This window comes from Equus przewalskii, chromosome 7 (assembly GCF_037783145.1).
Source record: "Equus przewalskii isolate Varuska chromosome 7, EquPr2, whole genome shotgun sequence".
NCBI lineage: Eukaryota > Metazoa > Chordata > Mammalia > Perissodactyla > Equidae > Equus > Equus przewalskii.
In genome coordinates this window covers 44903383-44916893 of record NC_091837.1, presented here as the reverse complement: position 1 = coordinate 44916893, position 13511 = coordinate 44903383, and the positions used below count along the sequence as shown (strand labels likewise).

Genomic DNA, 13511 nt, shown 5'->3' with positions numbered 1-13511 from the left:
CGAGTGTGCCCTGAAGCACGGAAAAGCTTTCATTTCATGCTGCTGCTACGTGACACGATGGCTGGGTGAGAGGCCCAGGTGAAGGGAACGTTGGGAGTAGAAAGGAAGGGCTCAAACAGGGAAGTTGATTTTAAAAGAAATGGCTTCTACTCTAAACGGCTTCAGGGAGGAGCAGCGTGCGTCCCATCCCCGGGCTCCGAGAGCCTGTCTCCCTTCTGCCACGCTCTGTGTGTGTCCTCCCTTCTTCCTTCCCGCTGATAGGACAGTAGAGGGAAAACACGTATATACATGTAGAAAGTGGATTTGGATGCATGCAAAGCCACGGTTCAAATCCACGGGCATGGACCTGGGTCTGCCTCTCTGATCACAAATACTCCTTTCCTTTCAAACTGCAAATAGATTGAAACAGTTCAAAAGATGATGGGGTCACTGAGAAAGCTAGATTAATGTGCTAACATGGAAATGATTTCCAATGCAATTTGCACTGATTTGCATTCTTTATTGCTGGTGTTGTTTTGTTGCTTTTAATCATTTAAATGAGGCCATTTGCTAATGTTGCATGTGGGGGGAGACTGTCCCAGTCCTGTCTCTGCGTATCTTAAGAAGTGCCCTGACCTTTTTCTCCGCCACAACTTTATTTTAGAAGTTGTAACCTTGTGCCTGATTAAGTCCTAGGCCTGGTTCGTACGTCTCACTCACGGACGCACAGCTTAAGGGCTGTTGACTTCTGCAAGGGCCTGCTCTGAGTCTCCTGCAGCCCAGAGCTCAGCCAACCTTGCATTTTCTCTCTGTACAAAAGAACGGCCTTTCCCTTCCAAAGATGCCGCCTCCTACCCGGGCTGTGGTCCAGCTTTCGTCCTAGTTTATCATGAAGAAACTGCAGGACCTGCTTAGACTTCATATATTAGCCTATCATGGATACACAAGAGCTGAAATTCACCTTCTTTGGTAAATGAATTGTCAAGATGCACTGAGAGAGAAGGACTAAGTTTTACTTGGTGCCCCAGAGATTTCTCATCTATGGAGTAGAAAAAAAGGAAAATTGTCACTATCTACCTATTTTCTGGTCCCTGTCTTTCTGGCTGAGCATTTGTCCCTTTGGCACTAAGGTTTCTAAGAGGGGGTGTGAGAGCACGCGGACAGCGTGTGTGCGTGTGCCAGCTGGGTCTTCCTGAAGAGGCTCCGCCGCATTGGGGTTTTTTTTTTTTTTTTTTAGAAGATTGGCACCTGTGCTAACATCTGTTGCCAATTTTTTTCTTTTTTCTTATTCTTCTTCTCCCCAAAGCCCCACCACCCCCCGCCCCTGGAACATCGTTGTATATTTTAGCTGTGGGTCCTTCTAGTCGTAGCACACGGGACGCTACCTCAACATGACCTGACCAGCTGTGCCATGTCGGCACCCAGGATCCGAACTGGCGAAACCCTGGGTCACTGAAGCGGAGCGCGAGAACTTAACCACTCGGCCACGGGGCTGGCCCCACGCATTGGGGTTTTTTCCGTGAGTCGTTTCTAGGTCAGCCAGCAGTAACTGCAGCCATGGTTAGCCAGAGCCCCAGCTGGAGAAGCAGAGGATGAGAAGGCCCTTCTCCCTCCCCTCCTGGACGGAGAGGTCCAGACTTTAAAATACTACAACAGCAGGCCTTCAATACTCGGTCACTGGTCCCTAGCTGAGGAGGGGACAAGGAAGAAGGCTCCTCTCTCAAGTGTCCAGTGGCCACCCTGAAATCTCATTTGCAAACAGTCCTGGAAACTCAAACTTTTACAGCATGAGAGTATCTGGTGGCTTGATTCTAGGCAAAGGACACTGGCTTCTAGCGTCCACATCTTTCCCTGCAGCTCTAGTGGACTTGCCTCCCCCAGTGGCACTTGATTGGCCAGCAGATATTACCAACCTGATGAGCAGAGACCACCTGGAGCTAAGGGTCTGCTGAGCCTAGAGGTTTCTGTGGCTGCTGGTAACGGAGGAACGTGCCTGGGCTTCCCTGGAACAGAACGTGCTCTCCATGGGAAGATTCCTGCTTTTTTCAGATGATCTCAGCTTTCAGTGTGATCAGTTTTATGTTGGGCCTCTTGTTGCCTGGGAACGCAAGAGTTCTTAAAGCCACATCTGCTCTGAGCTGTGCAGAGAGCGAGCTCATTAGCTTGGGCAGCTGCTGATTAGATGGGAATTTTCAGCATCCCCTGGAGGAACGCCTCTTCAGCGGTGGGGACCACATAGGGGCCTTGACCTGCAAGCACATCTGGGCTATCTTTACAAGCAAAAAAACCCCAAGTGTACAGCCTGGATGCTGAGGGGTAGCAGTTGTATGACAGATTAATTTACTCAAGCGTACTTTCTACAGCCATTAACAAAAAGTCAGTTTTTCTGCACTTTCAAACTTTTTATTCTTTTTCTTTTTTTTTAAAGATTAGCACCTGAGCTAACAACTGCTGCCAATCTTTTTTTTTTCTGCTTTTTCTCCCCAAATCTCCCCAGTACATGGTTGTATATTTTAGTTGTGGGTCCTTCTAGTTGTGACATGTGGGATGCCGCCTCAGCATGGCTTGATGAGCGGTGCCATGTCCACGCCCAGGATCCGAACTGGCGAAACCCCAGGCCAGCGAAGCAGAGCGTGCGAACTTAACCACTCGGCCACAGGGCTGGCCCCACCTTTCTGCACTTTGCTTTTCAGCAACACCTCTCAATCCATAAGGCACCAGACCTAAGTCACTTGAAGTGGTTTTACATCTTTATTGACGCTCCCTGTCTTTGCACTTAAATTGTACATGTCATTCAAGGAGCCCAACACGCAACACAGACAGTCTCTCGTGCATCCCTTCACAGTGGGGCAAAGGCCGGGGTGAGCAGTGGGGAGCCAACCCGGGACCCCCGGACTGTAAACTCCAGGTGTCTGTGGTGGCACATGCCGGTGCAGCACTTCAGTGTTTGAACTCTTCTCCATGCAGTGTAAATAAAGACAGTTGGCGACAGTTTTGCTCTCCAGTAAAGACGAATACCGATTCTCGCCACCCGCCTCCTCTCAGGCCTGCAGCCCAGCAGCTCTTCCTCCTCCATCGGCAAGACTGATCTGGGTTTCACCCCACAGGCCCAGCGCAGGCCCCTCAGGGCAGGGCTCACGCTGACTTGGAGGTGGAAGCTGGGAAACGCAGGGGGAGGACCTGGCTGACAGGCAGGGGCGTTTCCAGCTCTTCAGTTGTCAGGTCAGAGTGACAAGTCAGTGGCTGTGGTGACCACGTGGTTCGCTCCTGCCTGCCGGGGAACTCTAAGGGGTGGTGGCCTCTGCAGCCAGTCAAGGCCTTTATCTGGAGGGAAGTGATGGGACGTCTGCAGAAAACTAGACCAGTGCTCCAGTTACGTACATAAACTAATATATTAAAGATTCCACAATCTCATGACTCTCTCCCCATCCCGTTCCCCAGCTGCCCTAGAGGTGGGAAAGGAAAGGATATAAGAAAACCCCACTGAATGTGGAGTACATTTCGTCAAAGTCCGTGTGAGCCAGCCTGCCCCCAGTCACCACGATGTTGACGCCATCTCCTGCCTTCAAGTGCACAATGAGGTGGAATGCGCCCGGGCCCCCACAAGTGTGCAAAGCCCCCTGGGGCCGGTGGTATTCCAGGAATTCTCTCTTGTAGCCAGCTGTGTGCAGCTGGGCCACGCTGGCATTGGAGACGGACAGAACAGCTTCCACATACGCGTCCCTCTCGGGAGTGAGCGTAGCCGTGATCAGGTAGCGCCCGTCGTATGGAGCCGTGAAGATCCCTGGGAGGAGGAAGGGAGACACCTGCATTCACGTGACACCATCACAGACCTTTGTGACAGGTCATCAGTTAGCCCAGATGTAGGTGACCAGCCACCTTGGTTGGCCTGGGACTGCCTCAGTTTTAGTGCTCAGCGTCCTGGGCAAACCAGGAGAGTTGGTTACCCTACCTGTAGAAGGCAGGCTGATTCAGGCAAAGGTAACCCTTTTTATATTTGCACCCACCCAATGACAGACCCCCCCTTAGCTCACACTGCTCTTTGCCATTGACCCAGTCTTCACTGCCAAACCCACTGTCTTCTGCTTGTAACATCCAGAAGAGGACAAATACTGCAAAACCCTCAGGATTTGGTATAAATAATATAACTCACCCATACCCAGAGCAGGAAAAACCTGCCCCTTACTGTGCATGGTGCAGGGAGAGAACGATCCAGCCTTACTGGGTGAGCACCCAGTCCCTCTAACATTCCCAGCAACTGGGTTTACCAGCCTTTGTGACACCATGTGCACGGCACGTGCTTCACAAAGACCCAGGGTTGACGCCCAGCCCATGGCCTGCTCCCACCTCACTTAAGGTTTAACAGGGAGGAAGTAGCTGCCCAGATCCTGGTTGCCTCTTGGGAGTTCTCTCCATCATTGAAAGCACCCCAAGGCCAACTTAGAATCAGCCTCACAGCTTGGCTGCTGGACAAAATATCCATGAAACACCCGAGCTGCCTCCTAAGGAGGCAAGACCCAAAAAACCCCCACAAAGCTTCTCACTAATCCAGGCAGAGGCCACAACCAGCATTCCTTGGGTGGAAGAGCCTGCCTCCCTATGTTGGACCAGAATACAGGTGGCCTCCAGTCATGGCCAGAAATAAGCTGCTATTCACTCAGACAGTCACTCACAGGTTCTGGGCCTGGGGAGGCAAGGGAAGTGGTGGTCAGAGGTGGTGAGACGGCATGAGAAGAGGAAATAAGGTTTGTAGATGGATCATTTGCAAAGCAGCAGCAGCTGTAGGTAGCCACATAGCTAGGAGAGTCAGAGCCCACAACAATTCCTGGCAGGAGCAGCCACTGCCCAAGGGCTCTGGGGAGGGAGCTAGACCTGGACCACTGACCACAGGTCAAGGCCAGGAGCTAAGAAGGAGTCTCAGGGGCTGGGTCTGCAATCTGCCCTGAAAAATAGTGCAAATGCCAGGCACTGGGCTCCCTCCCGCCACTTTTAATAGTAAGTTATCTAAAGTTCCAGGAGCCTTTCCTGAGGCACCTGGGCCCTAAGGACAGACCCACCCAGGCAGTCTGGACTCATGGCCTTCGTCTTCGCTCGGAGACTGCCTGTGGTGAGGCCTCACTCAGGGCCACCCAGAATTCCTTTACTGAGGACCTGCTCCACGAGAGAGGGGAGGCTGGGCTGGGCATCCCAGGCATGTGAGAGAAATGTGGATCACTGTCCCTGCTTGCAAAGACTACCAGACCTGTCGGAGTGGACAAGCCGTCCCCACCACCAAGGCAGCATGGAGCGAGGGCCCCCGGAGGAAGCCGAACTTGAGCTGAAAGCAGTGTTGCTTCCCACACCCGAGCCTGCCTCTGAGCCTTGGGAGCGGGTTAAAAATGCACAGTCCTGAGCTCCACTCCAATCAGCCTGGAGGACCAGGAGCTCCATTTTTCCAAGTTCTGCAGGTGACCTTTATGCTCGCTAAAATTTAAGAACCACTGTCCTAAGAATAGGTGGGATATATAGCTAGACAGTGGCCAGGGAGGCAAACGTGAGGGCGATGGCTAAAAACCCTGCTGAGAAGGAGCTCGATTCCATCTGCCTCCTGAAATCCACCAGCATCACACGCAGGCAGCCCCTCCCTCGTGGGCACGCGGTCTGCTGGTGCTTATTGGCCCAGAGACGGGCCCCTCCCAGAGGTCTATTGAGGAAAGGCCCAGACCTTCACATCGCCTGCCTCGGGGCTCTGCCTGATCACCCAGGCACAGCTGGAGCCATGCTTCCCTCAGGGCTGCCAACGGGCCGGCAGGGGGGCACTCCCCTGGGACATCCATGGGCTAGGTGGGGCCCTGACACACCTTCCCTTACACAGGGGACAAGATGCCCACATCTGGCCTGGTGGGAAGGGGGATGACACAGGTGCTGTGGATGGAATCCCAGGCAGACAGCTTAAGTGGTTCTGGTCCAGAGCGGGAGACCGGCACACAGGGCCCAGGCCTCCTGGAGGGATCACTGTCCCGTTGCTGGCTCTGTCTATCTGAAGAAGGCAGAGCGGGGCAAGGGGGTGGTCTTGCCTGTCCTGTTCCAGGGTGTTAGGATGATGGTGATACTGAGAAAGAGGGGCACTTGGTGGCTTGGGGGGGTGGGGGAGACAGCTGGGAGGGCCCAGGGCGTGATGGCTGCAGCCAGCACAGCCTTTCTAACAACCTCTTCAAACGAATGGATGATGTCCCCATGGGGAGTGCTGAGGCTGGCATGCTGACCTCAGACTAGAAAATGTCACTGCACACCTGCCCTGCAGCCTGAGAGACAAAATGGGGATGAACAACACGGCCCATGGCCGGTCTGTGCCCTGGGCCACACGGGCGCCTCCTCCCAGGCTGGGCTGGCAATGGAGAGCGGGCAGGGCAGTGGCATCTGGAGAGAAGGCTTCCAGGGAGGAGAAGGGGAGCAGGCCCCCTGAGGACTCACCGGTGCTGGGGTTGTACACGTCCCCGTCATTCACCAGCACTTTGTTAAAGAGGACGACGCCTCCATCGCTGGGGAAAGGCTTCTGGGTGAGCCCGGCGGAGAAAGACACCAGAGAAGGCGCTGGAAGCCCTGGTGCAGAGAGAGGACAAGTGTTTGCAGGCTCCCGGGGAACGAGCTTGGGGTCGGGGCCTGGGAACCGCGGTGGCCTCACGGCTTTACTTCCCCGGAAAGTGCTCAAGAGCATGGGACACAAACTGTTCCTCACACCCAGGTCCTCCAGCCCCTGTCCCAGGGGCACTCAGGAGCGTGAGCACTTGCTGGGAGTGCACATGTATGAGAACGTGTGTGGGGGTGTAAGAGAGTGTGTGTTGGGGGGCGGGCAGGATGGGGGGCCCAGGAGTAACCCAGGGCACTGCTGACTACTCCAGACCCATACACCCTGTGCAGCGCCCCCTACCCCACCGCGGTCCTCTCGGGAAATTCCAAGAGCTGGGACGAGGCATGAAGGAAAACTCCTTGTCTCAGGATGACTCTGACCCTCTCTGGGGAGCAAACTTCAGGGGGCTCGGTCCCCTGTAGTTGGCAGAGGCCCTGTCCCCGGTGAGTGGGGACAAGCTGGGCTAACAGCGGAGGGAGGAGGCAGGACCCACAGGGGAGGAACAGAGGCTCCAGGGACAGCCGCCCCTGGTCCCTGGGCAAACGTACCTGGGGAGGCCACAGGAGGTGACTTGGGGTATCCTGAAAAACCAAATGGGATGGGATGTCAAGCAAAGCCCTCACCAGCCCTCAGTTTTCTGAGCTCCCCTTTCTCCCTGCTCCTCACTCTCTATTTCTTAGACACAGACAGAGGCCACTCGAGCCACCTTCCTAGAAACAGGCATGGTTGCACCCTGCCGTGCCCGCTCTTCACTAGCCGCTGGAAGACGTCCCAGAGGTTGAGCTGGCGGGGGCACCATGAGGAAGCAATAGGAGGCGCCAGGGCCTGGGGGCCCAAGCCAGTGGGGAGAAGTCTGCAGACTGAGTCAGGCTCACCCAGGCCAACTACTGTGCTTGCCCTCTGGGAGCACTGTCTGTTCACAGGCTTTGCCCCCAGCTGGGCTGGATGCGGTGTTGGAGGCATTGATACATGGAGGCAGTGGGGGGTGGCCACGATGACTGCACGGAGCGACAAGCGAAGAGCCCAAGAATATAAGTATCCAAGCACAGTCGTTTTGGAAGGCAGTGTACCTGCCGGGGGAGAGCTGGGACTGCAAGGTGGGTGGCAGTGGAGGGACAGAGGAAAGGGGAGCTGGTGAGAGCAAATGTGTCTCCTTGTCTTCTCAGCAGCGACCCCCCCCCCCCACCTGGCAGCTGCTTCAGGGGTCCTGGGTGCCCCAGGCCACCCTTGCTGGTGACTGCGTGCCCGATCATCAGCCTGTCTGACTCTGAGGGGACTGGTTTGCCCTGCCGTATGGGAGCTGACATCACCTGCCTCAAGGACACCATCTGTTTACACGTCATGGCCCTGAGCCTCAGTTTCCTCATCTACAAACAGAGCTAATATCGACCTCGTAGTGCTGTCAGGAGAGCTGTAAGAGACCAAGGACCCAATTCGGTCCTGGCATGCGCTGAGGATCCCATAAATGCTTGCTCCCTCCTCCTCCCTCCTGCCTTGCCTGACACCCCGCCCCCCTCAACACACACACACACTGGCACTGCAGTCACAGCTCTCAGGGAGCACTGCCTAGCCAGCAGCGGACCAGGTTCTTCTCCTTCATCCTCACAGTAACTCCCTGAGGTCCTATTCTCATCCTCATTTCGCAGGTGAAGGATAGCTGAACCTCACAGAGCTTAGGAGGCAGCCTGGTCCCAAAGCTTGTGATGACCAGAGCCCTGCGGCCCCCCATTCTGATGTGCGGCTTGTCTTTGCTGCTCCACAAGCTACACTTGCTGCTGGGAAAATCAGCGAGCTGTTCGTAGCACAGGTATTCCAGCCCATGGGACAATTCTACCTTCAGATAGAATTTACTGCACTGTCCCCGGGGTCCCCTGCCTCTGGGGGTTCATTAGCATGAACTGGTCCCTCAGGACCTCAGCGCCTTTGGAGAGCTGTTTCGAGCTGACCCCCTGGAGGCTGGACCCTGGAGGCACACGGGCCCTGCAGCAGCCCCCGAGGCGCAGGCGGCCCCCGCAGGGTGTTCTCGCCAGGCCGCGGGCCTTACCTGGGGCTCCTGCAACGCCTTCCGCGCTGGGGACGGGCCGCTGCCCAGTCTGGCCATCCACCCCCTGGGGCAGGCCCCTGCCCGACACGCCCATCCTCCCCGGGGGCCCGGCCTCTCCAGTCTCCATAATGACCCCGGTGGAGCCGGGCAGGAAGGGCAGCCCCGTCCAGCCGGGCCGCAGCGGCGGGGGCAGCGGCGGCGGGGGTCTCTTGGGCAGGACAGGCTGCTGGCCTGCGGGCAGCTGCTGTCCGGGCTCCTCGCTCGGCCTCGGCCGCGGCGCGGGGCTCAGCTTCGGCCGCGGCGGCTCCGTGGGGGCCTCCTCCGGGGCAGAGGGCCAGGGCGCCGGCGGGGCCTTCCCTCGGGGCGGCGGCGGCGCTTCTGAGGGCTCCTCCGCTGAGCATTAGGAAAATGAAAAGAAATGCAGAGTTAAAAACCCGCAGACGCCTGCGCAGCCACAGACCCCTCTGTGAGACTCCCTGGGCGAGGCTCCGGGACAAGGGCTGTGCTTGGGTGGCTGTCCCTGTAGCATCGAGGACGTTGTGGGCACTGCCCCACCAGGACATACAAGAGCAGCCACCACAGTGTGGGGACAGCCTGCCTCGCATCTTCAGAAGGAGCCGTGGGCTAGTGGGGACCCCCAGCCCAGAGAAGGGGGATTCTCAGCCTCTTTCTACACGATGGTTGCTCTCCCCAAAACAGCATCCTTCTCGGCTCCAGAGCCCTAAACTTCCTGTTTCACTGCATGATGATACCGCGGATGGATCACCAACTTCTGAAAGGGACCTGCTGCCACTCACGACCTTGCCTTCTCTCAAACAAGCTTTTCAGGGTGGGTCACTGTGGATGGCTTCACCAGCTGAGAGCCTGCCCGGTGCAGACACCACGGCCACCCAGCTGCTGGGAGCTCAGGCGCCTCTGCAGCAGGCACAGGCCCCAGAGGAGCAGAGCGCCCCACGCCTCTGCCACAGCCTTGAGATCACCAGCTGAGGGAATTTCCACTGGAGGAACCTCCTGATTCACACTTCCCCGCCCTCTTGGGATGGCGCTGTGACACGGCTGCGGGAAGCTGCCGCCCTTTCCTCCTATGAGTACGTTCCTGGAACTAGCCTTCCAGGAAGCCCTCCTGAAGGCCCTTGAGGCATCTAAAAATAACCGGGACGGGGCCATACCACCCTCAAAAGCCAAACCCCATCCACCGCCTCAATCCCTATGGTGCCTGCGGTGTCCAGGCTCCCGAACTATACAAATGATGTCCAGGCAAAATCAGTGACTGCATTTTGACCCGCTGTCTGGTTTTGTTTTAAAACTTGTGAACATAACTCTGGCAGTTCAAACAAATGCCCCTGCTCCACCCAGAGAGCCAGGCTGCTGGCCCACCTCCAGCCCCAGAGGAAGGTTATTTCTCACACAGCCTTTCCTGACCAGTGCTCCATCAGAGGATTGAGCCCTATAGAGAACGACATGAGTGATGATGACTGTCTCAATTCTCCCCAGGATGACACAGGGCTGACACCCTTCTAGATGCAGAGAGAAGTCAGTTCACTCCATACAATGGACTGGCGTCAGATCTTCTCTTCAGAACCCTGATTGAGAAGGGCCAGCTTAGACAGAGAAACTGAGGCAGAGGGAGTCCAGACATGGGGACACCAGCCGCGGTGGAGGACAGGAGTGAGACAACAGGGTGAAAACACAAAGTCAAAGTCTGCACACTGAATTAGGAGGCTCCCAGCCCCCTTCTCCTGCTCAGCTCCCAGGACACCTGCTTATCCCTCAGGCTGGAGGTGGGAGAATTCTTCAGACTGACCACGGTGAAGCCCACAGGCGTGAAACTCCATCTAGTGCCTCACCTTCAAATGTGAACCGCAGTCAAGACCACAGCAAGGAAAGCCTGCAATATAAAGACAGAGAACCAAACAAGCCATCCAACCAAGCAACAGAAAGAAGCACCAGACACAATGCAAGAAGACAAAGATGTAAAACCCTCAGAGAAACAGAAGACGCTGCATCCAAGATGCAGGAGGAGATTGCCATAAAAAAGGTGTAACCAGAGAATAAGAATGAGCCTTTGCAGATTGAAAATATGCTTGCCAAAGTAAGGAAATTCATTGAAATAACTGGTAGATAGGTCCCGGCCCAGTGGCGCAGCGATTAAGTACGCACGTTGCACTTCAGCAGCCTAGGGTTCACCGGTTTGGATCCCGGGTGCAGACATGGCACCGCTTGGCAAGCCATGCTGTGATAGGCATCCCACATATAAAGTGGAGAAAGATGGACATGGATGTGAGCTCAGGGCCAGTCTTCCTCAGCAAAAAGAGGAGGACTGGCAACAGATGTTAGCTCAGGGCTAATCTTCCTCAAAAAAAGAAAGAAAGAAAGAACTGGTAGATAAAACCAAGGAAATCTTTCAGAAGGTAGAACAGGAAGCCAAAATGATGGACAATTAGAAGGAAACCATAAGGAAGTTAGAAGGTCAATTCAAAAGTCTCTCCTGAAGAAAAGATCAGAAAAACTGGGGCGGAGGCATGATGAGGTGGTAAAGAGAGAATTATCAAATACATACATACAATTTCTCAGAATTGAAGAAAATGAAAGATCCCAGCACAATTATTGAAAAGACCCAAACCATGGCACATTCAGAACACTGAGGAAAGAGAGAAGATCCTACAGGCTTTCAAGAGGAAAAATTTAAAAGTGACTGTGAATCAGAAGGACATCCTCAGGCTCCTCAACCACATACTGGAACCTGGGACACAAGAGAACACCGCCTTCAAACTGTGAGGGAATATCACTGTTGACCTTGAATTCTACACCCAGCCAAAATAGCCATCAATTATGAGACTAAAATAAAGATGTCTTTAAAAAAAAATTTCTCTCAAGAATCCTTTCTTAAAAAGCACCTGGAAAATGTGCTCCACTGAACAAAAGAGTAAACCATGAAAGAAGGAAACACATAGTAAAGAAAAGGGAAATGTTCAAGAAATTTCCAGGATGGCAGTCAAAGAAGTTTCAGATTGAAAGCCTTACGGCGAGTCTAGAGAATCAGCAGTCCAGACTGGATCCAGAAGAGAGAACTCCAGGAGGGGGGTCACTCATTTTAAAAGATGGAGCCGACAAATGACCTGATACTCTTTATGGCGTAGAAAACTGGACTGTGAGAGTGTTGGAGGGTGGGAAGAATCCAAGATAGAATAGAATCCATAAAATCTAATACATGCATACATAATAACGCAACCTACTACTAATTCACGGAAATGCAAAACAAAAAGCAACATAATGCTATTTAGCTGTTAAGCTCATAATAGCATCAGTGTTGACTCTTGGTTTCTGTGGTACAACTCTATTGGGGCTTGGGGAGGGGGGGAGTAGGGGAGCTAGGAGAGAGCTGAATATATAGGCTAATGCCTCAGCTGATACGTATTAATATATACAATATCTGAACACTATATGTAATATCTATAGAGAGAGAGATCTAAAGCTAATAAATCAATTTAGAAATATGGAGGCCAGTATCAGGGAAGACAGAGCTGAAAGCCACAGTTGCTGCCTCTGGGGAGTGAGAAGGGCGATGCGGAGAAGTCGGGACAAGGGGCTAGTTTTCATTATAAGCTTCTCAGTACTGTTTATTTTTATAAAATGTAATTGTAGAAGACACCCACTGAGGGCCTGTGTCTACCCTTTCCCCTCCAATCCAGGCATGCTTGAGTCCGCCCCCTGTTTTCCTTCTTGTTCCTCCTCTTCTTTTGATACCACCCTCCCCCACAAGTTGTCCCTCCTCTCAGGGCACAGCTTCCGCAGGAGCCCCACCTCCCTTCTCTTCTTGGCTTTGCTCTACCCACATCACTCTGCTCTGCTCAGGCTCTTTCCTTCCTCCCGACCGGCTCCTTCCTTACAGCCCAAGTTTAGGTGTCTCCGTCCAAAAGTTAAAAATAAATACTTCTCCTCAGTCCTACAACCCTCAGTGAATTCGTTGGCAAACTGCCTTAAAATAGCAAAGTACAAGCCCCTCAGACTGGTTCTCCTTTTCTTTTTTTTTTTTTTTTAAAGATTTTATTTTTTCCTTTTTCTCCCCAAAGCCCCCCCCGTACATAGTTGTGTATTCTTCGTTGTGGGTTCCTCTAGTTGTGGCATGTGGGACGCTGCCTCAGCGTGGTCTGACGAGCAGTGCCATGTCCACGCCCAGGATTTGAACCGACGAAACACTGGGCCGCCTGCAGCGGAGCGCGCGAACTTAACCACTCGGCCACGGGGCCAGCCCCCAGGTTCTTCTTTTCTTACCAAACCCCACCAAACTCCAAACCAACTCTCTTTCTCTGAAACCCACCATCATTCTCCCAGTCACCTCATTCAGGCACTCAGAGTCCTACTTTACCCCTCCCTCTCCTTTATCACTCACACACACAGCCCTCACTCCTCAATCTGTTGCTAAGTCCGGCTGATTCTAATTCTGAAATATTTTTGGCTCCTCCTTCCACACCTTTTTCAGATTGCTCTTTAGAGAGCGTTCTAGTCATTTCTTTTCCTCCCCAAAGCCCCAGTACATAGTTGTATATCCTACTTACAAGTCCTTCTAGTTCTTCTGTGTGAGCTGCCACCACAGCATGGCTACTGACAAACGTGTGGTGTGGTTCCATGACTGGGAACCGAACCCAGGCCACCAAAGTGGAGCCCACTGACCTTTAACCACTAGGCCATCAGGGCTGGCTCAGGAGCATTCTAGTCATGTTATTCCCTGCCCAAAAGTCGTCAGTGGTTTTCCACTGCTCAAAAAATCACCTCAGGGGGCTGGCCCCCATGGCTGACTGGTTAAGTTTGCGCGCTCTGCTTCGGCAGCCCAGGGTTTCGCCGGTTCAAATCTTGGGCACAGACATGGCACCGCTC

At 53.8% G+C, this 13511-nt stretch overlaps 1 protein-coding gene across 2 annotated transcripts in view; it reads right to left on the bottom strand.

Annotated features, from left to right (window-relative positions):
- Positions 1-2716: 2716 nt before the first annotated feature.
- Positions 2717-13511, bottom strand: part of EMILIN2 (elastin microfibril interfacer 2) — a 51029-nt gene continuing 40234 nt past the window's right edge. The window contains exons 5-8 of one of the 2 annotated variants that reach the window (XM_070627483.1): positions 8634-9026; positions 7138-7170; positions 6433-6561; positions 2717-3763 (exon numbers count right to left, since the gene is read on the bottom strand). In XM_070627483.1, coding sequence (XP_070483584.1) covers positions 3426-3763; positions 6433-6561; positions 7138-7170; positions 8634-9026 — 893 coding nt within the window. In that variant the 3' untranslated portion in view covers positions 2717-3425. The remainder of the gene's footprint in view (positions 3764-6432; positions 6562-7137; positions 7171-8633; positions 9027-13511) is intronic. The other variant, XM_070627484.1, reaches the window with a different exon arrangement.